At 37.4% G+C, this 24,275-nt stretch overlaps 4 protein-coding genes across 4 annotated transcripts; all 4 read left to right on the forward strand.

Annotated features, from left to right (window-relative positions):
* Positions 1–8,030: 8,030 nt before the first annotated feature.
* On the forward strand, positions 8,031–9,514 carry LOC130429821 (granzyme H-like). The gene is made up of 5 exons (XM_056758639.1): positions 8,031–8,120; positions 8,358–8,508; positions 8,628–8,760; positions 8,840–9,082; positions 9,164–9,514. Exons 1-5 carry the CDS (start codon positions 8,066–8,068, stop codon positions 9,332–9,334), a joined length of 753 nt encoding a protein of 250 aa, XP_056614617.1. The 5' UTR covers positions 8,031–8,065; the 3' UTR covers positions 9,335–9,514.
* Positions 9,515–11,098: 1,584 nt separating this feature from the next.
* Positions 11,099–24,010, forward strand: LOC130429948 (uncharacterized). The gene is made up of 14 exons (XM_056758801.1): positions 11,099–11,175; positions 11,405–11,555; positions 11,717–11,849; positions 11,961–12,200; positions 12,283–12,451; positions 16,584–16,734; positions 16,846–16,975; positions 17,104–17,281; positions 20,267–20,404; positions 20,488–20,638; positions 20,718–20,856; positions 20,955–21,218; positions 21,313–21,450; positions 23,757–24,010. The coding sequence occupies exons 1-14, from the start codon at positions 11,121–11,123 to the stop codon at positions 23,910–23,912; spliced, it is 2,193 nt and encodes a 730-aa protein (XP_056614779.1). The 5' UTR covers positions 11,099–11,120; the 3' UTR covers positions 23,913–24,010.
* Positions 16,176–17,639, forward strand: LOC130429822 (mast cell protease 1A-like). The gene is made up of 5 exons (XM_056758640.1): positions 16,176–16,328; positions 16,584–16,734; positions 16,846–16,975; positions 17,104–17,349; positions 17,419–17,639. The coding sequence occupies exons 1-5, from the start codon at positions 16,277–16,279 to the stop codon at positions 17,566–17,568; spliced, it is 729 nt and encodes a 242-aa protein (XP_056614618.1). The 5' UTR covers positions 16,176–16,276; the 3' UTR covers positions 17,569–17,639.
* LOC130429823 (granzyme-like protein 2) lies at positions 18,213–19,142 on the forward strand. The gene is made up of 4 exons (XM_056758641.1): positions 18,213–18,326; positions 18,432–18,579; positions 18,659–18,791; positions 18,894–19,142. The coding sequence occupies exons 1-4, from the start codon at positions 18,266–18,268 to the stop codon at positions 19,059–19,061; spliced, it is 510 nt and encodes a 169-aa protein (XP_056614619.1). The 5' UTR covers positions 18,213–18,265; the 3' UTR covers positions 19,062–19,142.
* Positions 24,011–24,275: the final 265 nt, after the last annotated feature.

Raw genomic sequence — 24,275 nt, forward strand, 5'->3', positions numbered from 1 at the left:
ACAAATCAAAATTAATGTCTGTCCATATTGGCGAGAGATCTAATGACAAGCATCCGACATACAAGCCTGTTCCAGGAAACGCTTTACAAGGGGATATTATGATTCTGAAGTTAATACATTGCACTCAGTACTGTCAGATCAAAAAGTAAAAATCAATGCTTTGTTTGGAAAAAAACACATTTTACAGCTAGATAGAAAAGTCAAATAAATAAGAACATAAAGACGATTCCCACACAAAAGCAACCAATGATTATTAAGGTACAGTATGCAGCGTTGCAGGCTTGGGGCGTCTGGAGACTTACAGAACAAGTCCCATCCTCAGGGAGGCAGACGTGAAGATTGTAAACGAAACATACTGTAAAAACTCAATGGAATCACAACTGCATTGCTTCAAAGGTGATGTGTGTACATGGCCATGGAGGAACGTGTACGGTATGAAAAAAATGACATTTGATTCACAAACTATGTAAGTGCATTCGTTTGCATTTATTACTGCAACAATTAGAAGACGCCTATGTGAAGCCAAGCTTTCAGCAAGAAGAATACAATTTGCCAAAGAACACATTGACTGACCTAAAGAGAAATGGGGTATATTGTGGACTGATGAAAGCAAGATTGTTTTTTTTGGGTCAAGGGGTCGCAGACAGTATGTCAGACGACCCCTCAACGTGGTGAATGATTCTGAAGGTAATACATTGCACTCGGTATTGTAATATCAACACCTGCTCAAACATGGAATCATTTAAGCTGCGGTTATTGATTTTTATTAAGGTTAATGAGAACTTCATAGATAGGGTTAGGGTGGTTTTCCTGGACATTTTGGGAGGTAGAAGCTCATACGATCCTCTTGTTGAATTACAGCTAGATCAAAGAGTCAAACTAAATAAGAACATCAAGTCTATTCCCATTCCAACTACACCAGAGGAGATCAAAAAGGCTACTAACTGCAGTGTTGCAGATTGGGGATGTCTGACGACTATTAGTGCAGCAAGTCCTAAACTTATACGTCAAGATTATGAGTAAAAGAATTTCAGCATTTCTTCCATGAATCCATAATGTAACTAATAGTTATTATTGACTTCTGCATAAACAGAATCGAAATATGTTTCTCTTTAGGTTAAAAATAGTATTACATGTAGGGCAGGGCTTGATTTTGTCTTTTGGGAATTGATCGGATTGTTGGAAGTTGTAACCCTTGCCACAGTATGTTGTTTATAATCAAAGTCAATGTCTGCTTTATTGTCAATTCTGCCACATGTAAAGTACATTCATATAGTGGATTGAATTTGCGTTACTCTCAGACCCATGGTATAACATGTATACATTCTTCTAAGGAAATTGTGTTATTTTACCCAAATGGAACTTTTTTACTGGTCAGTGATATAAATTGATGAAATTGGCAAAGAATGTCTGTCAGGATTTTATATTTGTATTTGACTTTGATTAGAAAGAGTTTGAGTTATGGCCATGTGAAATATTCTTTTTACTTTTTATTACTAGTGTAAAATATTACTTTTTAAACCAAACCAAATAAAATTGAGGTTGTGACAGACAATCTTAAATGTTGATTATTAATTCATCTTCAAAAAATGTCAATATAAATACAAATTAACAAATGTCTTTATATTTTTGTATGTTGTATATTTGAAGAGTTTGGTTCAAAAATGCTGACAGTTTTCCGTCGATGCCATCCTCCCCACAGGGACGGTGGCTGGGGCTGACTCCTGGGACCTAAAGCGACGAGTAGAGGAGGCCGGTCAAGGTGTGCAAGTACTGGGAGTGTTCGGTGGGCAGGTTGCTTGTGCCGGTTGTGCTGTGCCCTAATGTCCTTCATTGGGGTCATTCATTCAGTGAGCATGCTAAGCCCACTTCCCATTCCCTCCCTCCCATGGTCACACATCGCCTTAGACTTTGTTGCTGGCCTTCCCCCCTCCGGCGGCAACACAGTCATGCACTTGAGTTTCCATCTCCTTTGTGAAAAGTCATGAGACTGTTATACTGAAATAGGTCCCCTAAGTTATAAAAACAAAAATGTATGTAGTATGAAAACGCTTTCCCAGAGGGGGAAAATGGCACACGTGTGGGGTTGTTTAGCATGATTACAACACACATATTTTTCATGTTTATGATTACATTTCACAATAGTTTGCTGTCAACAATTGAGAAGATGTTGTTATGAAATATCCCACAGACAACAGAAAATAAAATACTGATTTTAACAGACCACACAGAACATTGCAACTACTAACCCTGCACGAAAAAACAACAGAATGAAAAGAACATTTGAATGGTTTCCATTAAAATACTATTATGAACCATTAGCTTTTCCCATTAACTTTTACAAATAATAAATATTTTAAATGACTGGATTGCGCATGGAACTGTAACCATGGGCAGTGTTTGTGATGCCATGTTGGTGCAGTGAAACAGAGCAATACTGCCCAGCGGCCTAGTCTCCGAAGTAATGGGATCACGCTCTGCTTTAGTAATGTCCCACAGACAACAGAACATAAGAAACCACTGAATTTAACAGACAGCACACAACATTTCAACTATGAACCCTGCTTGAAAATCAATAACAATAAAAACTATCACAGAAATTCTTATGGTTTCCATTAGAATACGATTATGAACCATAAGCTTTTCCTGTTGACTTGTATAAAAAAATCTTTCCGTAGTTAGTTTTGGCCATTATTCCAATATGATAAATCTGCCAGATAACACCCCTGGTAAAATAAATCAATAGAAACCATTAAAGAAGTTATAATGGTTTTAAAGGAATTTGTATGGGTTTTAATGGAAACTGTAATGGTTCTGATGGCATGTGATGGATGGATTCTACTGGCGGGATGTTAAATCCTATTGGAAAAATTCACACAAAACACACTAAAAAGGTTGTGCTAAAACTGAGAGCAATACTACCCTGCGGCCTAGTCTCTGAAGGGAGGGGATCATGCTCTGCTTCAGAATGTCACGGTAAATACCTGCATTCATGTTTCCCTCAATGAACTGTAGCTCCCCAGTGCCGACTTCCAATGGTAGTAAAGTAATATAAAACAGTAATATCTCACAAACGCAGGTATTGATGACAGATGTCAGACGTGACAATGAAAGACAGAATGTCATTTTGTATTCAGATTGTTTCTGTTTGTATGTTTAAATGTTTTAAAAATCGCTTTAAGATGTAACACACTTTATTTTATTTCATTACTAAAATGACATTACATTTCAATGTTGACATACTTGCACTTTTTTGTCCACATAGACATAATTGCTAATGAAAATGTGAAAATGCGCAATACGAGGATCGGAGCAGTGACCTCTTGCACCCTAGACTTGAAAATATGAAATTGGTCACTTGAATAATGAGTACCATACGACCGTGCCAATTTTTACCATTTTCCTACGTACGGTTCATAGGGCTACCATAGACACCCATGGTTAAATGGAAGAATAGTGATAATACTGACAAGAACAATATTGGCCATAGTAATAAATAAAAATCGAAATGTCTCTATCGTCATTTACCATTTGGAAAGGAAATCAAACTGGCTTTACAAGCCACTTAAATTTAAACTACATTGAACTGACTAAAATACTTGCATTTTGAGTAACTTCAATAACATATCTGTCAGCTCTCACGGATTCAGCATGAGAACCATGTAAATGACTCTATTCTCACGCTCAGACATGAATTTCTCATGCAAGACCATACCCGCAATTTCACTTCGGCGTTTAAAAGTTGTGAAACAGGTCTTTCCACATATATGTGTATACAGTCTGAAATTTTCATATGCGTTTTTTCGTATTTCGTACTTGTTTCTATGGTGTCTCTGAATTGCCAAATACCTCTCAAAATGCTTGCTACAGATGCGAAAAACTCAGAAAATCGAACCCAGTCCGAATTTTTTTAAGACGGACGAAAATATTGCCGGTGTGTAAACGTAATTGAATTCATATATATTTCCATAACGCTGCTTATAAAGCAGAATAAGTTTCTGTGAGCTGCCTTAAAGCGCAAATGTGTCCTCAGAAGTCATTGCTTAATTGGGCAGAAAGGCAACAAGTAAGGCTTCAGACACAGACAACGTTGTGACCCCAGTCGCATGCATCAAAATACATCTCTTTCTTCAACAGTATTTCTGTATAGCCTACTGCTTACTTATTCATTTATTAATTCAGTAATTTCATTTTATCAATGCCGTGGAGCTTCACTAAACTCTGCCCTCTCGCAGTGAGCAGTTTCAGTGCTCATGGATCTAGTTTAGAATTTTCACTTAAAATTGTAGACCATCGTACTTCCTTTAATGTGGAAACATTATTTCTTCAAAATCGTTATCGATTTTACTTTTAATTCAACAGTGAATGACAATAATAAATCAACCACCTGTGGTCTCTAAAATAATGTTTCATGGGAAGTTTAGCGCTATGTGATTAATACAAACACACACAAAAACTGGGCAAGCTCAAAAGAAGCCAAGTTTATCACTCAATTTGAACTTATTTTACTCCTTCTCACCAAATATTTAAATTGATGATAGTTTTTGATTTAGAGATCATGTCTAATATGTGAACATGGACTCAAAAAAAAAGGAAAAAGGAAACAATACTTAGGGGCTGAACCTAACCAGTTTGATTGAAATATCAGCGACTGACACTTAGCAGAACTTTATGCCTCAAAGACATCTTATAGAGAAACATCATCATGATCTTCTCACTGCTTCTGCTGGGAGCTCTGCTACCACATATGACTCTAACAGGTCTGTCTCATGAGGTTGATGTCACCGTCATTGACACGAAAGCATGTGAGAAGAAATGGGATAAAACATTCTTAAGGAATGTATGTGCACTTGGTCCTGGGGGAAGTTGTAAGGTATAAAGTATATTCTGATCAAATAGATATTCTACTCTATTGAAACTTTTCTCAGCATATAACTTTTTATCACTTTTCACAGGGAGATTCTGGAGGTCCTCTGGTGTGTGAGGACACTGCAGTTGGTGTCGTTTCATTTGGCGAGAAGGACAACTGTGACAGACCAACAAGACCAAACGTCTATACCAAGATTTCCTCATTTCTGCCTATTAGTGCAGCAAGTCCTAAACTTATACGTCAAGATTATGAGTAAAAGGATTTCAGCATTTCTTCCATGAACTAATAGTTATTATTGACCTCAGCATAAACAGAATCAAAATATGTTTCTTTTCGTAAAATTGTCCTCTTTTTATCATCTGTAAAGCTGCTGTGAGCACAAAACAATTATAATTTGTCTCCTCCTGTATATCCTCACACTTTATCCCGGACTTTTAGTTACATTACACTTCCCAGGACTCATCTACACTGATCAGTCACACCTGCATCCTATTACCCACACTGCATTTAACCTCCACTTGCACCACCAGTCATTGTCAGGTCTAGTTGTATTCTACTCTGTTGTACTTCCCCTGACCTCCTAGTTTATGTCTTACCCTTGTTCACGTGGATGTTTTGTGTAATCCTAGATATTATCTGTTTCATGTGGATGTTTGTCACTATACGGTGTCTAAAGTAAATCAGCTTCTTAACCCCGGTGTTGGATTGTGTTTGTCTTCAGTGTATGTGGATTGTTACACATGGAGCATACAAATAACATCACAGAGAATAAAAATAAATATATAAAAAATACAGATTATTATATATATGTAAAATACAACTATAAGGAATATTTTGAAAAGGAAAAAATAAGATAGGTAATGGCAGATAGAGTGCAAACCAGTGAAATATTCAACAGTGCAGATGTGAGGTGGTACAAAGAGCTTGGGTCGTGGGTCAGCAGGGTGAAGAGTTGGGGGGCTAAGCACACATCCTTGGGGGACCCCCATGTTCAGTGTGATGGTACTGGATGTGGTACTGCCTGAGATCTCTGCCTTCTAGTAGTGATCCATCTCTAATGATATAAATATGAAGGCTTGGCAGAACATCATTGGAGTATAGCAAAACACTACTTAAAACATGCAGAAAAAAGGTCCTTAATTTGTATTATTAATTAAAGTCTTTCTATTCAACACAGAATAAGAATCATTAATAAACCGTCTGTGGTCTCGTTTTGCTTTAAACAAGTGCGGTTTAAAACTATATGCGGGTATAATGTTAAAACAAAAATAAAACATTTTGTTTCATAACGAAATTTGTCTGTTTTTGGAATGTGTGCAGATTGTAGGCGACTGGTGAACGCGATGGATATACTTCATCCATCCTTCAAAAGAGGCCAAATTAAAGGTAAATTTCACAGGCAAATCAAAGTTTCCTCATGTTTTACTCACCTTCAAGGTCTCCTGACTGAATACAACTTTCTTCTTGATGAATATTGCAATCAAACTTATAATACCACGTATCATTTTACTTCCAAGCGGTAGAATGGGAGTGAATGGGCTCGACTGCACATGAACCTGAGGCTTGTTTTTCCAGCAAATGACGCAGGCGTGTCATAAGATCCGATGACTAACGCAGTATTTTTCTTTTTGTTCCAATAGGCCCTTTTCACATGACGTCACGCATCTTCCGTTCTGCCGCGATGCAGTCTATCGTTACTTCCGCTAGTGCCTCAGAATAGAGTTTACCAAGTCTCTCGCACAGCTGCCACAAATACGGCTAGATGATGTACAACATCTTGCAGACAAACTTTCATTTATGACAATATCAAAGCTAGATAAAGGATACAAATACAGAAATACAAATTATGAAGATACGTTTTGTTTTCTTTTTGTGTTAGCGAAGGTGCTAGGATACGTATTTGAATAAGTGTTCTGTCAGTTTTTCTGTCACTGCTGTTAAATTCCAGCGCTAAGGCAAAACAGAAGTTCTTCTTCTTCTTGTTTGTTTCAAGACGAATGTCACGATGCACGGCTTTGTGAGACGGCGGAAGTTAAGTGACGTCATTGTGAAGAGGGCCTATTGGATGCCGCCTCCTCTACGCGGGCGCTTTTATCGCCACCACCAAAACCTTGTTCAACTGCAGCCGAGGGATTTTAAATTGATTTACATTTATGCATTTTGCAGACGCTTTTATCCAAAGCAACTTACATTGCACTATCCTATACATTTATACATAGTTATGTGCAATCCCCTGGGATCGAACCCACAACCAACGCAATGCACTTACCACTGAGCTACAGGAAAGCTGTATGATTGAAGCTAGACATTAACGTTATTCTCAACATGGACATTTCTCTTCAACAAACTCATCGATCGCTTCAGAAGACCTTTGTTAAGACCGCAGAGCTGTGTCGCGCAGTTCTTTGACAGATGGATGCACTTTTTGGAGCTTCAAAAAGTTGAAGCCCTTTCACTCCAATTCTACTGCTTGGAAGTAAGAGACGTGGTATTCTAACTTCCACTGCATTATTCTTCAGGAAAAAGTCATATTCAGTCAGGATGGCTTGAGGGTGGGTAAAACATGAGGACATTTTTTCCCTTTAAGGAGCATGTTACTAAACTTCAACTGCAATTCTTTCTTCTCACCACACGGGTTCACAATCCCCAGCCTTTTGAATTGGATGATACACTCATATGGGTTGATCCACTAACAGCAATGGTCTTTCCAGTCCTGTGTACCACACACAGATCATCTACATTCACACAGATCATCTACATTCGCAAATATTAACAATACCACACAAAGCTGAAGGGCTACAGTATTTACATGCATATTACATAAAGATAAAGAACACTAGAATGGATAAAGAAACCAAACCTATCTATAATTTGTTATTATTAAAATTAGCATTTCAAATTCTCTTTAATACCAATTTTTTTAAACATTGTGTTAGAAAACTGGGTCAGTTAGAATATAACTGATGCTCGCTTCTAGATTTAGAGATCATGTCTAACCAGCGTGAGTCAAATTCAATTCTTATGTATAATCACCAAGACCACAAATACAACACCTATCATTGTTGCAAAGTAAGAGCTGTGAAAATCGAAACACATGCTGCTTGGGGGGCAGAACCTGCCCACTCACAATGTTTTATCAACCTTAAACACTAAAGAGAATCTCAAACCTTCGAAACAACTTTCTAGAGAATCATCATGATCTTCACACTGCTTCTGCTGGGGGCTCTGCTACCACATGTGACTTTTACGGGTAAGTCTGATGTAATATAATTCACTCGTTCTTAAGTATGACATTTATTTTAAACATGGGCTGAATGTAGAGTATTAAAAATATGTATTTCTCACCTTTTCTTTAAACTGACATGAGAGTAAATGGAAAAATTTAACCAATGACCCTGGTGTTGTTAGCATTGATTGCATTTCTCATTTAAACAACAATTACTTTTTAAAAGATGTCTCTCTCTCTCTCTCTCTCTCTCTCTCTCAGCGTATGTAAATGTGGGTATAGTGAACGGTACAGAAGCAAAGCCACATTCAAGACCCTACATGGTTTCTGTTCAGAGAAATAAGCAACACATCTGCGGCGGCTTCCTCGTGTCTGAACAGTTTGTCATGACGGCTGCACACTGCTTTGAAAAGTACGCTTTTTCTTTAATCAGAATTTTCACCGCAAGTCGATAAAATCTAAGTCAATATTCACTTTACATTACATTTCTTATTTATTTCTTTTTAACAGTTTTCTCACCTCTTGATCTAGCGGACAGAGCTTGACGGTTGTGGTTGGAGCTCAAAATCTTAAACACAGTTCTAACCACATAGCTGTGAAGTTCTACCACATCCATCCTGGGTATGACTCTGAAAATCTGCAAAATGACATCATGTTACTTCAGGTAAATGACTAAACAATATGTAAGTTTCCATCTTATGCTTTTATCCACATATCTGAGTTTCTGGGATTTTTTTACATAGTTCAACAGAACAACCAAACAGAACAAAAGCGTCAAACCGATCTCCTTACCAAATAAAAAACGGGACATCAAGGCCAAGTCCAAATGCAGTGTTGCAGGTTGGGGAAGACAGACCACCAATGGTTCTTTAACTAATCGTCTTATGGAGGTTGATGTCACCGTCATTGACAGCAAATCATGTCAGAAGTACTGGGGGAAAACCTCAAGGATGGTGTGTGCGATAGGTCACGGAGGATTTTGTCAGGTATAAAGTACATTCTGATCAAATAGACATTCTACTCCATTGAAACTTTTCTCAGCGTATAACTTTGATCACTTTTCACAGGGAGATTCTGGGGGTCCTCTGGTGTGTAAGGACACTGCAATTGGTATCGTTTCATTCAACGAGAAGAACAACTGCAACAAACCAACAAGGCCAAACGTCTACACTAAGATTTCTAAATTTCTTCCCTGGATAAAAGCTATACTTGAAGGACTGAAACAAGAGCTGGACTGATAAAACACATAACAGTTCAGGAAGTTGTTGTGAATTGTTGTTTATTTCTATAATTTGAGTTTAATACCTAGCATTATTTCTAAACTTTGCGTCTGATCAGTTGCCAACCCTTTCACACGTGGACTGCTAACAAAAAGCCATTTCTTGTGTATGCATTAAATATATGTAGGTTATGGCGCAGTTGCACATGTCTTCACATGTCCACACCAGCAGAAAATAATATGTATTCAGCAATAAAAACACATCTGTCAAAAATTTAACTGATGCTAGCTTGGAGGTTAGACATGAGTGGGAGTCTGATTGAAATCTGCTGTTCATCCACCAAGACTGTTGTTGCATCAAATATGATTCATGACTAACATATCAATATGGTCTCATATTTTATACACTTTATATCAAATATTATATATTTTTATTTGCATGACATGACTCACAGTGAGGGGGGCACGGTGGCTTAGTGGTTAGCACGTTCGCCTCACACCTCCAGGGTTGGGGGTTCGATTCCCGCTTCCGACTTGTGTGTGGAGTTTGCATGTTCTCCCCGTGCCTCGGGGGTTTCCTCCGGGTACTCCGGTTTCCTCCCCTGGTCCAAAGACATGCATGGTAGGTTGATTGGCATCTCTGGAAAAATTGTCCGTAGGGTGTGAGTGCGTGAGTGAATGAGTGAGTGTGTGTGCCCTGCGATGGGTTGGCACTCCATCCAGGGTGTATCCTGCCTTGATGCCCGATGACTCCTGAGATAGGCGCAGGCTCCCCGTGACCCGAGGTAGTTCGGATAAGCGGTAGAAAATGGAATGGAATGGATGGACTCACAGTGAATATGTTGATTAGAATCTCTCTCTTTCAGCCAGTGTGAATGTGGGGATAGTGAATGGACGTGAAGCACGACCTCACATGGTTTCTATTCAGCAGTATAGGTCGCATACGTGTGGAAGATTCCTCATCTCTGATCAGTTTGTCATGACTGCTGAACATTGCATAAACACGTAAATTACAAATATAGCCATAATCAACCATTTTCAGCATTTCTTCCATGGATCCATTATGTAACTAGAAGTGCTAACCCAGATAGAAACCGATGTGAGGTGAAATTTACATAATAAACATTAAAAATTAAGATTAACATCTCAAAATACTTAAAACTGTTAGATACATAAGCTTGTGTATTTATTATATGCTTATAGGTTCTCAAGGGCGAACCCCATCTGTCGGCTCGACACGACGTCTCGTTCTTTCCATCAGAGAACTGAGGTTACTCACTGCTCTCGCAGTGAGCAGTTTCAGTGCTCATGGATCTACATTTTGAATTTTCACTTAAAATTGATGACCATCGTACTTCCTTTAATGTGGAAAGATTATTTCTTCAAAATCGTTATCGATTTTACTTTTAATTCAACAGTGAATGACAATCATAAATCAACCATCTGTGGTCTCTAAAATAGTGTTTCACGGACAGTTTAGCGCTATGTGATTAATACAAACACACACAAAAAACGGCAAGCTCAAAAGAAGCCAAGTTTATCACTCAATTTGAACTTCTTTTACTACTTCTCACCACACGAGGTCATCTAAAGGTGCTTGATCAGTGACCAAATATTTAAACTCATGATAGTTTTTGATTTAGAGATGTGAACATGGACCCACACACCACAAACACATCATCCTTGTTGCTGTGAAAAAGGAAACAATACTTAGGGGCTGAACCTAACCAGTTTGATTGATATATAAGCGCCTGACACTAAACAGAACTTCACTCCTCAAAGACAACTTATAGAGAAACATCATCATGATCTTCTCACTGGTTCTGCTGGGGGCTCTGCTACCACATATGACCCTTACAGGTAAGTCTCATGAAATATAATTTTGACTTCTTCTGCAGTATGACTTCTATTAGAAATGTTTTAAAAGTATAACTTTTGTATTTCTTATGTTTTCATCAAACTAATATGAGAGTAAATGAAACGAAATTGAGCAAAAATTATCCCTTGGTGTTGTGGCACTCATTTCTTGTTTAAACATTATAGCTTAAAAGTCATATTTAATATTAATAGATGTCTCTCTTTCTCTCAGCGTATGTAAATGTGGGTATAGTGAACGGTACCGAAGCAAAGGCACATTCCAGACCCTACATGGTTTCTATTCAAAAAGGTGGTAAACACATCTGCGGTGGCTTCCTCGTTTCTGAACAGTTTGTCATGACGGCTGCACATTGCTATACAGAGTAAGATTTTTCATTTCAAAATTTAACTCTCTTCAAGTCCAGAGTCCGAAAAAACAAACATGTGAAATAACAATCAATATTTACCTTTTTAATATTTATACCTCTTATAATGTTGCCATCATTTATCATTTGTAAACGGACAAAGTTGACTCTCTTAACAGTGGAGATAAGTTGACGGTTGTGGTTGGAGCTCATAATCTCAATCAAAGTTCTCCCCGGATGGATGTGAAGTTTTACAACATCCATCCTAGGTACGACTCTAAAACCTTCGTAAATGACATCATGATACTTAAGGTAAATGACTATCATCCTAAAATTCTGTTTTCAATGGTTCTCAACCTGAGGGGAAGTTTGCTATCAAGTTTATGCCCTGTTTGAAACTGTAACTTTTGTGATTTTTCACAGCTCGATGGAACAACCAAAAATATGAAAAACGTCAAATCGATCTCCATATCAAAAAAAAATATCAAGGCTGGGTCTAAATGCAGTGTTGCAGGTTGGGGAAGAAAGACCACCAACGGTTCTGGAACTAATCGTCTTATGGAGGTTGATGTCACCGTCATTGACACGAAAGCATGTGAGAAGATATGGAATAAAAAATTCTTAAGGAATGTATGTGCACTTGGTCCTGGGGGAAGTTGTAAGGTATAAAGTATATTCTGATCAAATAGACATTCTACTCTATTGAAACTTTTCTCAGGGTATAACTTTTGATCACTTTTCACAGGGAGATTCTGGAGGTCCTCTGGTGTGTAAGGACACTGCAGTTGGTGTCGTTTCATTTGGCGAGAAGGGCAACTGTGACAGACCAACAGCGCCAAATGTCTACACCAAGATTTCCTCATTTCTGCCCTGGATTAAAACTATACTTAAACGTGTGAAACAAGATCTTGATTAACAAAACTCATTACCATTCAGAAAGTTATCAAATCTTTTCACTTGTCTGCTTCAGTGGAAAATAAAAAAATAAGTTGAAATCTTGTCAGCGGCAATAGGCATGTGGTTAGTGCACCGACATATAGTGCCAGTGCACTTGCAGCCGACCCGAGTTCCATTCTCGTCTCGAGCTTACTTTGTCGGTCCCACTGGCCAACCTCTATCCAATGCTTTCCTCCTGTCTGTTCTCCTCTGTCCTTTCAAATTAAAGACAAACGTCTGACAAAAAAAGTTGAGATCTTCTTTTTCATGCCATAAAAGCAATAGAACAAACCTGAATATATATTTGTTTGACTGTGTATGTTTGATGCATGAATGGATCAAACTGCTAGTTTTGGGTTTAGAGATGAGCGAGAGATTCAAGTCTGTTGAACATCTACCAACATGACCAATCATTGTTGCAAAGTGTGAAAGCGGAAAAACTGGGTACTGGTGGGATGCAAACTTTGTTTTCTTTGCTGTACACAAATCTTTTAAGTATTTAAGTATAGGTTTTTTTTGTTAGCATAAGAAGTTTCATTTGCCCAAAACTACATAACGTCTTTGGATGAATGCATGTGTTTTACACAACTGCATCACATCTTGTGACCTTTCTCACATAAAAAGATCAAACTTAATGCCACAGGGTTAAAAAAAGGCCCATGGGTAACTCAATGTCTTCACCCACTCACCTTATAATATATATGACAGTGTTTTCTCACTGAGATCTCACAGATTCTCATCTTCATCATGATCATCATTTCTCTGCTCCTGTGGGGCTCTCTGCTGCCACACCTGAGCTTCTCTTCTAATTTAAATATAGAGGGTCTTAAAGCATGACCAAGTCTGGAAACTGAGCTACCAACTAAAGAATCCACTATAAATATATTACGGTTTGAAAAAAAACTAGAGAGTCTATTTTTTTTGTATTTGGTGTAAAACTGAAAAAGTTCAAAACCCATTATTATAAATGTATAAAACTTAAAGTTGAATATATTGATAAACAGGTGTTGGTACCTTTAACAGCGTAGATACTGTGTTGACAAATGAAAAGTCTCTCCATATTGGCGAGAGATCTTATGATAAGCATCCGACATACAAGCCATTTCCAGGAAACGCTTTACAAGGGGATATTATGATTCTGAAGGTAATACATTGGCAAAAACATGTCAGAATTTTAACTATGTTTAATTATTTGTTTGTATTTATATATTATATATATATTTATAAATGCATACATTATTTGTATCCTAAAAACACTGGAAAATATTTGATGAAAAAAAATTTGAGATGGAAAGTGATAAAATACAAATACTTCATTACATTCCACAACGTAGCAACTTATAGAAAAGCATAAAATAAAAAAAATGATGCTTTGTTTGGAAAAAATTACATTTTACAGCTAGATAGAAAGGTCAAACTAAATAAGAACATTAAGACGATTCCCATTAGGAGAATAACAGTACAAGTCCCATCCTCAGGGAGGCAGACGTGAAGATTGTAAACGAAACATACTGTGAAACTCAATGGAATCACAACTGCATTGCTTCAAAGGTGATGTGTGTGGCAATGGAGGAACTTGTAGGGTATGATATCGTTTGGCTCTCAGCGGAGGCGGTCGCATTTTTTCACTCCCCTTCCTTGCCCTTATTTTCCCTGCTTTTTCTCTTGTCTCGTCTCATCTATTGAGAGACTCTCTCTGCACTGCCCTCAGAACTTGGAAAATTATGGATCTGATCAACTGGTCTCTCAGCGCAAGTGACACCTTTTTCTCGACGTGAAAACTGGGTTCGGGGGAACCTGTCTGACCTGACGGAATGTTCGCAGCTGGCTACACGATGGCCGGGTGGGAGAGATGGCTGATCGTGTGTCTGGCGGCTCTTTGCGTGGAGGACATGAAGATATTTATCTATTGGAACCATGATAACAGGTCTTCTGCTGTTTGGATTAGGCTTTGCCCTGGGTTATCGAAAAATTCATAAAACGGGAACAGCTGTCCAAAGCCTCATAAGGCTGCCCGTATCGATTGAAGCTGTGGGAAGAGCGGTAAGCATTGAGACGGAGACTATTAATCGAAATATGGTTGTTATCAGGGAGGTCTTAACATCTTTGGGAAGGAAAATTGACAGTATCGGAGATCAGAACTAACATTGACAATGAGGGTTGCTGTGACATATTGGAATACGGTTTCCCGACTAAACAAATCACAATTTTATCTTTTCGGCTCCCCGGTTCCAGCAATAGCCTTGGACAAGAGCAGCTGGTAAATTAACCCTGTGAGAGCACTGCAGCGTGACGCTCTTGCGTCCCTCCCCCACTCTAAAGAGTCAGAACTATCACACACACACACAGACTTTGGCCCTTATCCCTCCCACTCCTCCGTAGCTTTGAACCGCCAGCCTGACAAGCGGGTCTGTGAGCGGCGCCGTAATGGCACTGGACCGGATGGCTGCTTGACGGGCTGGATTATTTTACCCTTTTGGGCCCACATCGGCCCTCCACCATTTCTGTCGATGGGGAGGGGGTGTTGTATGTAACGTGTCATTGCGTTACATGCATACGTGTCCGACTTTTTAATGCATCTGCGTGCAATCACGATTATAAAACGTGCATTCTTTTCAGCCCAACGTCCCCATTCCAACCTACTACGTTTGTGGCCCACCAGGAAAAGTTCCAGTTCTTCAGATGGCCAGTCTGACCCTATGTACAGCCGAAGGCCTTCGGTGGGACGGCCGTTCTAGACTTTTACAGAAGTCAGTCCACCTCTGCTGGTGATCTGCGACTGTTTAACTGGTTAATTTCATTATTTTTCATAAAATATCCAAATAAAGCAGTAAAAGTTTAGGTGATTCATTACAAAAATGGACAAACAATTACATCTTTGTTTTTTTATTTATCCTTATTCTTAAAAATATAGTTCAATGCTTTTGTCTAATTTTAAAATTTAAGTAATCACAAGCCCCCCTTGGAATTTAGCCGGGGGCCCCCTTGTAGGCCACAGCCCCCCTGTTGAGAACTAAAGAAAACAGAAGAAAGGTATATTAAGAAAGAATATAGCTAATTCAAAAGTAATCATAAATGGAGGAGTGTTAGTGTAACTTGCAACACACATTGTGTATGAACTTTAAGTGATAGTTCACCTGAAAATGAAAAATCTTCCAAAAATATTTGGAAGAATGTTAGCAATTTTCACTTCTGGCACATCATTGATTAGTAGGAAAGATTAAATCGTACTTATAAGTGCCCCAGAACGGTTTGCTTTCCTACGTTCTTCAAAATATCAAATGTTGTGTTCATCAGAAACAAGAAAGAATACAATATTTTTTTTCCTACTATGGCATCCCAGAACTGAAAATTGCTAACTTTCTTACAAATATCTGTCTTGGTGTTTAACAAAACATTGAAATTTATGCAGGTTTGAAAACAACCTGGGGGCGAGTAAATGGTGACATATATTTCATTTTTGGGTGAACAGTTCCTTTAAACATTAGCATGCATTAGAAAAAGAAAAACGAAAGTGTCATCTTTTAATTCTCAGGATTTAGTGCCTAAAATCGTTTCTAAACATGTCTGACCAGAGATCAAATATTTATAATGATGTAGATTTTATTTAAAGATCATGTGTAACCAGTACGCACCAATACCATAATAGGCTACTTCCTGCTTGCAAATTTAGATACATATCAAGCTGTGAAAAAGGAAACTCCAGCTACTTGTGGGCTAAAGCTGCCCACTTTAATTGCAACATCATAGCTTAACACTAAAGAGAACTTCACTCCTCAAAAACGACTTTCTAGAGAAACATCATGACCTTCTTTCTTCTGCTGGGGGCTCTGCTACCACAAGTGACCCTAACAGGTAACTCTCATGTAATATTCTTTTGACTTGTTCTGCAGAAGGACTTCTATTAGAAATGTATTATATAACACTATTATAAATATGAATTTCTTGGGTTTTCTTCAAACTACTGAGTAAATAAAAAAAACTAAAATGAGCAAAACTGTTATTGTCAATGGTGTATTCAGTCATTGGCGCTGATTTAAACATCATTACTAAAAAGTATTTACAATTATTTCATATGAATCAGATTTCTAATTTCTCTCTTTCTCTCAGCGTATGTAAATGTGGGTATAGTGAACGGTACAGAAGCAAAGGCACATTCAAGACCCTACATGGTTTCTGTTCAGAGAAATAAGCAACACATGTGCGGCGGCTTCCTCGTGTCTGAACAGTTTGTCATAACGGCTGCACACTGCTTTAAAGAGTAAGATTTCTCATTTAAAAAATTTACTCTCTATAAGTCCAGAGTCCAAAAAAAGCGAACGTGAAATAACAATCAATATTAAGCTTTTTAATATTAACATTTTATCAAAAGCTTTAAGATGACGGTTGTGGTTGGAGCTCATGATCACAGACACGGTTCTGACCACATAGCTGTGAAGTTCTTCCACATCCATCCTGGATATGACTCAAAAGCTCTGATAAATGACATCATGATACTTCAGGTAAATTACTATCATTCCACAGTTCTACTACAGTTTTCTATGGTACTAAACCTGAGGGGGGTGGAGGTGTTTGTCATCCAGTTAATGGTCTGTTTGAAACTGCAAGTATCTGTGATCTTTCCACATAGCTCAATGGAACAACCAAAAACAGAAAAAACGCCAAACCCATCTCCATACCAAATAAAGAACAGGACATCAAGGCCAAGTCTAAATGCAGTGTTGCAGGCTGGGGAGCAACAACCAGCAACGGTTCTGGAACTGATCGTCTTATGGAGGTTGATGTCACCGTCATTGACACGAAAGCATGTCAGAAGAAATGGAATGAAAGATCCTCAAGGATAGTATGTGCACTTAGTCCTGGAGGATTTTGTCAGGTATAAAGTACATTCTTGAAACAGAGATTTTTATATACATTTTAGTGTATAATTGATGAGTTTTCACAGGGAGATTCTGGAGGTCCTCTGGTGTGTAATGGCACTGCTGTTGGTGTCGTTTCATTCTACGAGAAAAACAACTGCGACAAACCAACAAGGCCAAACGTCTACACCAAGATTTCCTCATTTCTGCCCTGGATTAAAGCTATAATAGTATGAACTAAGAGCTTGGCTAATAAAGTGTATTACATTGCCGTGTGTATACAAATAAACTTGCCTTTTCATCAGCATGAATTGTGATTCTTTTTAACTGCATTTCCATTCTACATCATCATTTACTGATTTTACACTCTCAGACAAGAACTTCTGATAACATCATATGTGAAAAAAGTGTAACCACAGATGCTGTTCAGCGGAATAACACCGCAGGGGGGACGGTTTCCTGTGGGGGGGCTGAGCTCATCGATTGTGGTCAGACATGTTCGGGTTTCAAAAGACATCTTAGTATGCCTTTTGTGTTTCGGGTCTTGACATTTGGCATAATGCAAAACTGAAATGTAGTCTAACAGGCAAGTCATATCAAATATGTCGTTTTAACTTTAAACTCCATTTCAACTATGATTATCTATTACCTAAGAAAAAGCAAATGACAAGTAATACAGGTTGTGATATCTGATAATAAATATATATATACTGTACTGGTTTTACAGTAGTGTTTGATCTATTGAATGCATATTAAAATAAACCCATGTTTTACAAGGATGCATTTATGACAAATTATATCTGATGAAAAGTGTAGCAGAAAAGTCATTTGACATCTAAAGGAAATGCATTGTGGTTTGCTGAGGGGGTAAGCCAGCCCTTCTGTCTTCAGTAGTTTAAAATACACTGATCTTCTTGTCACTCCACAAACAGGATGAGAACTTCAATAGCTGCCGTTTTGCTTGTCGCAGCTGTGGCCACACTGCAAATTGCAGGTATGTTCTTTAATCTGTAACATTAAACATCTATCACACATCTAATCATAAAATACAATTTACTGTGACTTCCGTTTAGAGTGATTAAAATCTGATTCTCTACAGCTGTGACTGGAGATGATATCATCAATGGGAGAAAAGCTTCCATAAATTCCTTGCAATATATGGTGTCAGTGCAGGCCGATAAAAAACATAATTGTGGAGGATTTCTGATTTCCCCGAAATATGTTCTTACAGCAGCACACTGCCATAGGTATGAAACAGCACATATATATCAGAAAAGTAGCATTTATGGGGTTTGACTTGAAATAAACAATGAACATGTATTTCAGTGAAAACATGACAGTCGTCCTCGGTGACCATAACATCGGTCCAGGGAAAAATCTCGAAAGATACGAGGTGGTTCGCACATTCAAGAAATCATTCACAAATGTACTGAAGGGCGATGACATCATGCTTCTGAAGGTAAAGCACTGGCTGGTTTGTGGTGAATTTGCACAAGAACGATATGGTTAAACACTGAAAGGAAAAATGTAGTGTGTAACTAAAGTGTTTTTGCATTTACAGCTCGGCAGGGAAGCAGTTTTGGGAGGAAACGTGAAAACGGTGAAAATTGCAGATAAACGCCACCGTGTTAAACGCGGTACAAAGTGTTTGGTTGCAGGATGGGGTAAAACTAAAGAGGCAGAAAATGTTACCGACGATGTTACCGACTTTGAACGTATCCACTGTTGACATCCGCGAGTGCAGGAAAGCATGGAAGAAAACAGATGTAAAAATACTCCCACCAAACATAATCTGCGCTGGGGGATATAAACAAAGTGCAGGAGTGTGCACGGTATTTGTTTACAATACATTTATGTATTTATTTATATATATTTTTACAGAAATATATTTTACACATTTATATTTATGAGAACATATATGATGTATTTTTGTACATTTATGAGTGCATATTTATTACATAACGTAATGAAATTGTAGACACATTCACTGTTAAACAAAAATTGTTGTTTCAACTTAAAAATAATAAGTTACCTGTTTGCCTTATAATGAAGAGTTAATGCAACTTAAACATTTTAGTCAACACAACGAGTATACATCAAATATATTGGTTTAACTATTTTTTAAGTTAAACCAATTAAGTTGTTTTTAACTTAAAATTTTAAGACAACCAGGTAACTTATGTTGGAACAAAAAATATATATATTTTTTTACAGTGTTGTAGAATTTCATGGATGTTCCATTCCTTTTAACCCTGTGTATGCATCTATTTTCAGTGTGATTCAGGAGGTCCACTGGTATGCAATTCGGTGGCGGTGGGCATTGTCTCCTTCATAAAGAAGTGTAACTATCCAAATGTACCGAACATCTACACGGATATATCGAAATATTCAAGATGGATAAAAGAAATGATGAACAAAAGAGAAAGTTGATTGTCACTGCTGTATTCTTTAAAACATTTATGGACCAAATAAATCTCATTTATGGAAGATGACTCTGTGGTTTTGAAAATTGTTGCATTTGTTGTCCAAAAACTGAGTGAAGTATACACTTGAAATGGAGTGAATAAGAAGTGGATCAAAATATATAAATATAATATTTTCTTATTATGTCCCAAAATATTTGTTTTGCTCAATGAGAGCCATTTTGACACATACAAAGTCCAAAAAAAAAACAGATTACTAAAATCAAAATCCCTGTATTTAAAAAAACTGCCACCTTTATGTACACTTAAAAAAAATGTTGTGGTCGCACATTGCATTTGAAGCACAAAGGTTGAGGGTTATCTCTCAAACATACATACAGACAAAATGCATGACATAAATACACTTTAAGTCTCTCTAGATCAGCCAACTGTATAAACGTAAATTCCTAACAGAAGATCATTACAAATGCATTAAAGACATTTGGTGTTTTTTAAAACTGCAATTGGAAATGTAGCGTCATCGTGGGCACGAGGTTTGGTAAAGGCCTATATAAACGGTCGTGGTGGTCTCTCTTTCATCTTGCGATCATCATGAGAGCCACCTACATCCTCATACTCACCGTGGCTTTAACATGCCTGACACTGTCTGGTTGGTACAATCATTACTAATCTACGATGAGAATATCTGCAGACTTTTCAGTTGACTCAAGTTTGTATCTTCCATTGATGTAGGTACATTCGGAGCTGACATCATCAATGGGAAAAGAGCAAAGAAGAACTCGCTGTTGTACATGGCGTCTATACAGACAGACGGAAAACACAAATGCGGAGGATTCCTGATCGATCCGAGTTACGTGCTCACAGCTGCACATTGCTATGCGAGGTAAGACTTCCATATTATGCAACTGAAGTGTTTAGCATTCTTATTGCGAATCTTCTAATGTTTATATTATGAACAAAAGTGGCAACATGACTGTGATACTGGGGACACACAACATTGATCCACGGGGGTCGAATCTGAGAAGATATACAGTGCAAAATAAACATAAGCATCCGTCGTACCAGAATGTTTCAAATGGAGATGACATTATGCTTCTGAAGGTCCCACATATTCCCTGACTCTATCATTTTTTATAGATATACTGTAATCATGTATTTGACAATATAATAAAATGACACTTTTCTGTTATTATGTCAAGCTCTCCGAAAAACTAAAACTGAGCAAAGCTTTGAAAACCGTCAAAATTCCAAGCAAGGACAGACCGATAAAGATGAACTCCAAGTGCATTGTAGCAGGATGGGGCAAAACTGAAAAGCAAAATGTGGTGAACGACCTTCTAGTAACGGACGTGTCGACCATTAATTTCACCACATGCCAGTCTATGTGGAAATCGGTGAATGTGAAACTTCCTGAAAACATCATCTGTGCTGGGGGCGTCGATACAAAAAGTGGCGCGTGCCAGGTAGGTTGACTCCAATACTTCAGTAGACTTCATCACTTTCCTCTGATGGATCCGAATGTCTTCTTATTGCAATTACTTCACATTTTTATTCCAGGGTGATTCGGGTGGACCTTTGGTGTGCAGTGGGCTAGCAGTCGGAATTGTCTCATTCAACCTGAGGGGCCGGTGTGACTACCCAAATGTTCCCAACATTTACACCAAGATTTCAAAATATTTACCCTGGATCAAGAAGGTGATGAAAGGAGGTGCTTAATGTTGTCTTTGATCTCTGATCATATTCTTGTGCATTTCAATCGGTTTACAGTGTAGCCTTTTGTCTTGGATTTTTGGTAAAGATGAAAAATATCAAACAATCAGTGTAAGATAAGAATGAACATTACTTCAGACCTGACTTGAATAACAGTGCTATATATATACATACACAACAGATAGAGAGAAATTTATTTACTGTTCGTATCTCATAAACAATTTGCAAACTGCAATATTACCATGTATTCTGAACATTTAATGTCTATACTGTTTGTTTTAAAGTTTTATGTAGAGCTTCTTTATAACAATGAAAAACTGAAAAGCCCTATAGAAATAAATACGAGTTGTTTGCTTCTGCTTTTCTTTGTTGTTTTTTAAGGACCACTTCAGACAAAGCGAAACCTTTCGGGTGGCTGTTTGATACCAAGCCACTGCAAAAGTTTACAATAACCACATCCTAAATTATACAACAGTCCCATAAAGTAAAACAATGAAATAACATTGCAACAGTCACAGAATATTGTCGACTAAACACTAAAGTTCATCTTTGTCGCGGTTGACTTAATTTAAAGAGCCCTGAAGTCACATAGAGTCAATTTGTCAGGTTGTCAGATAACTACACCAAGCACTGAACTAACTAAAGGCTATTTGGTTTCGCTTCGCTCCTCGAGGCGCAAATTATGTTTTTATGTGGTCACAACATGTACGTGTGTAAAGGACCATAAAAACGCAAAGCCAGCAACTATCAGCTCAACTATTAAAGGTTCTCATCAGTTGTTTAAAACAGGCTCCCACGTATGTAGGCCAAGATGCACAAAAACCCACAACCCTAAAAAGTTTTTCTGGCTCATACATGTTAATGTAAGATGTTCTGGTAATGCAGAGCGTGTGGCCACTGAAAACATTTCACAATGAGTCGTTCAGAAGGGGGTTTGGGGTCTCTAACATAGCAGCACTACTCAGTGGTGACCAAAACTGCACAGTGTTACTAGGTACTAGGCTTTAATGCGGTTAGCAGCTGTATAGACATTTCTCATGGCTAACATTTCTTAAAAGAGACTATGTTTAGTTTTTTTTTATTCGTCCTTTTAATATGCAAGTTTGCAAGCAAACTTTTTTTATGCATTGAACAACATCAAACTAATTTTATAACATTTTATTGTACATTAGAAAAAGCAACAAGGGATTTCTTATTCAAACTATACATACTGGGGTTCTTTCAGGAATGCATAAATGGATAGAATATCCAATTACATATTATGTATGCCATAATACAGAATATTGTGTCTGGGATGAAGAGATTATCGATTTTTTGTCAGTCCTCTCAGGCGCTGAAACATGAGATTGTATATGTATACTGTATTATGCTGGTTATGAAGAGATAAATACTTATTTTGAAAGGTCTTTAAGGTATTGTAGACCCTGCTTGGTGTAGTCGTTCATTGTGGAGGGAGCAACTGACAGGGCGTGAATAGACTTCTGCACTCCTGAACAAAAAAGAGAGATTGTAAAACTAGATGTATGGTTTAGTTGGATTATGAAGACACAGTATCCACCACATAAACAACTTTTACCTGAGTTCCATGCATCCAGTGGGGAGAACTCGATTTTAGGTGTGGCTGGAAGCTAAAATGTTTAATAATGTTAATATCACATGTTATTATAAAAACATCATAAAACTGTTACCTTTAAAACAAGAAAAATACTTAAATTACCAAGGCCACCAAGGCATGTATACCGCTTATCATTGTGCCTTTCAAAATGAAACTACACATTTTATTTTCTCTCTGTGGTTTCACATGTTTGCAATTGAATGTCAGCTGAGGTTTGTTGACGACGCCTGCTTTACTTTACATGCCATAACATTTATGTATTTATTTATGTATATTTTTACATAAATATACTTTACACATTTATATTTATGAGAACATATATGATGTAGTTTTGTACATTTATGAGTGCATATTTATTACATAACGTATTGAACGTGTAGACACATTCACTGTTAAACAAAAATTGTTGGTTCAACTTAAAAATAATAAGTTACCTGGTTGCCTTTAAATGAAGAGTTAATGCAACTTAAACATTTTAGTCAACACAACAAGTTTGCATCAAATATATTGGTTTAACTATTTTTTTAAGTTAAACCAATTAAGTTGTTTTTAACTTAAAATTTAAGAAAACCAGGTAACTTATGTTGGAACAAAAAAAAATTTTTTTTTTTTACAGTGTTGTAGAATTTCATGGATGTTCCATTCCTTTTAACCCTGTGTATGCATCTATTTTCAGGGTGATTCAGGAGGTCCACTGGTGTGCAATTCAGTGGCGGTGGGCATTGTCTCCTTCATAAAGAAGTGTAACTATCCAAATGTACCGAACATCTACACGGATATATCGAAATATTCAAGATGGATAAAAGAAATGATGAAGAAAAGAGCAAGTTGATTGTCACTGCTGTATTCTTTAAAACATTTATGGACCAAATAAATCTCATTTATGGAAGATGACTCTGTGTTTTTGAAAATAAAAATTGTGCTTGTATTTGTTGTCCAAAAACTGAGTGAAATATACATTTGAAATGGAGTGGATAAGAAGTGGATCAAAATATATGAATATAATATTTTCTTATTATGAACCAAAACATTTTTTTTGCTCAATGAGAGCCATTTTGACACATACAAAGTCCAAAAAAACAGATTACTAAAATCAAAATCCCTGTATTTAAAAAATCTCCACCTACCTTTATGTACATTTAAAAAAAATGTTGTGGTCGCATTGCATTTGAAGCACAAAGGTTGAGGGTTATTC

The sequence above is a fragment of the Triplophysa dalaica genome, chromosome 10 (assembly GCF_015846415.1).
Source record: "Triplophysa dalaica isolate WHDGS20190420 chromosome 10, ASM1584641v1, whole genome shotgun sequence".
Taxonomy (NCBI): Eukaryota; Metazoa; Chordata; class Actinopteri; order Cypriniformes; family Nemacheilidae; genus Triplophysa; species Triplophysa dalaica.

Excerpts from the sequence above, each read along its gene's own strand:
- LOC130429821 (XM_056758639.1), top strand. The coding sequence starts at position 8,066 with ATGATCTTCACACTGCTTCTGCTGGGGGCTCTGCTACCACATGTGACT. Across the intron at positions 8,509-8,627 it reads GCTGCACACTGCTTTGAAAA|CGGACAGAGCTTGACGGTTG; the intron begins GTACGCTTTTTC and ends CTCTTGATCTAG. Across the intron at positions 9,083-9,163 it reads GTCACGGAGGATTTTGTCAG|GGAGATTCTGGGGGTCCTCT; the intron begins GTATAAAGTACA and ends CACTTTTCACAG.
- LOC130429948 (XM_056758801.1), top strand. The coding sequence starts at position 11,121 with ATGATCTTCTCACTGGTTCTGCTGGGGGCTCTGCTACCACATATGACC. Across the intron at positions 12,452-16,583 it reads TGTGAAACAAGATCTTGATT|CGTATGTAAATGTGGGTATA; the intron begins AACAAAACTCAT and ends TCTTTCTCTCAG. Across the intron at positions 20,639-20,717 it reads GCTGCACATTGCTATGCGAG|TGGCAACATGACTGTGATAC; the intron begins GTAAGACTTCCA and ends TATGAACAAAAG.
- LOC130429822 (XM_056758640.1), top strand. The coding sequence starts at position 16,277 with ATGACCTTCTTTCTTCTGCTGGGGGCTCTGCTACCACAAGTGACCCTA. Across the intron at positions 16,976-17,103 it reads ATGACATCATGATACTTCAG|CTCAATGGAACAACCAAAAA; the intron begins GTAAATTACTAT and ends CTTTCCACATAG. Across the intron at positions 17,350-17,418 it reads GTCCTGGAGGATTTTGTCAG|GGAGATTCTGGAGGTCCTCT; the intron begins GTATAAAGTACA and ends GAGTTTTCACAG.
- LOC130429823 (XM_056758641.1), top strand. The coding sequence starts at position 18,266 with ATGAGAACTTCAATAGCTGCCGTTTTGCTTGTCGCAGCTGTGGCCACA. Across the intron at positions 18,327-18,431 it reads GGCCACACTGCAAATTGCAG|CTGTGACTGGAGATGATATC; the intron begins GTATGTTCTTTA and ends GATTCTCTACAG. Across the intron at positions 18,580-18,658 it reads ACAGCAGCACACTGCCATAG|TGAAAACATGACAGTCGTCC; the intron begins GTATGAAACAGC and ends CATGTATTTCAG.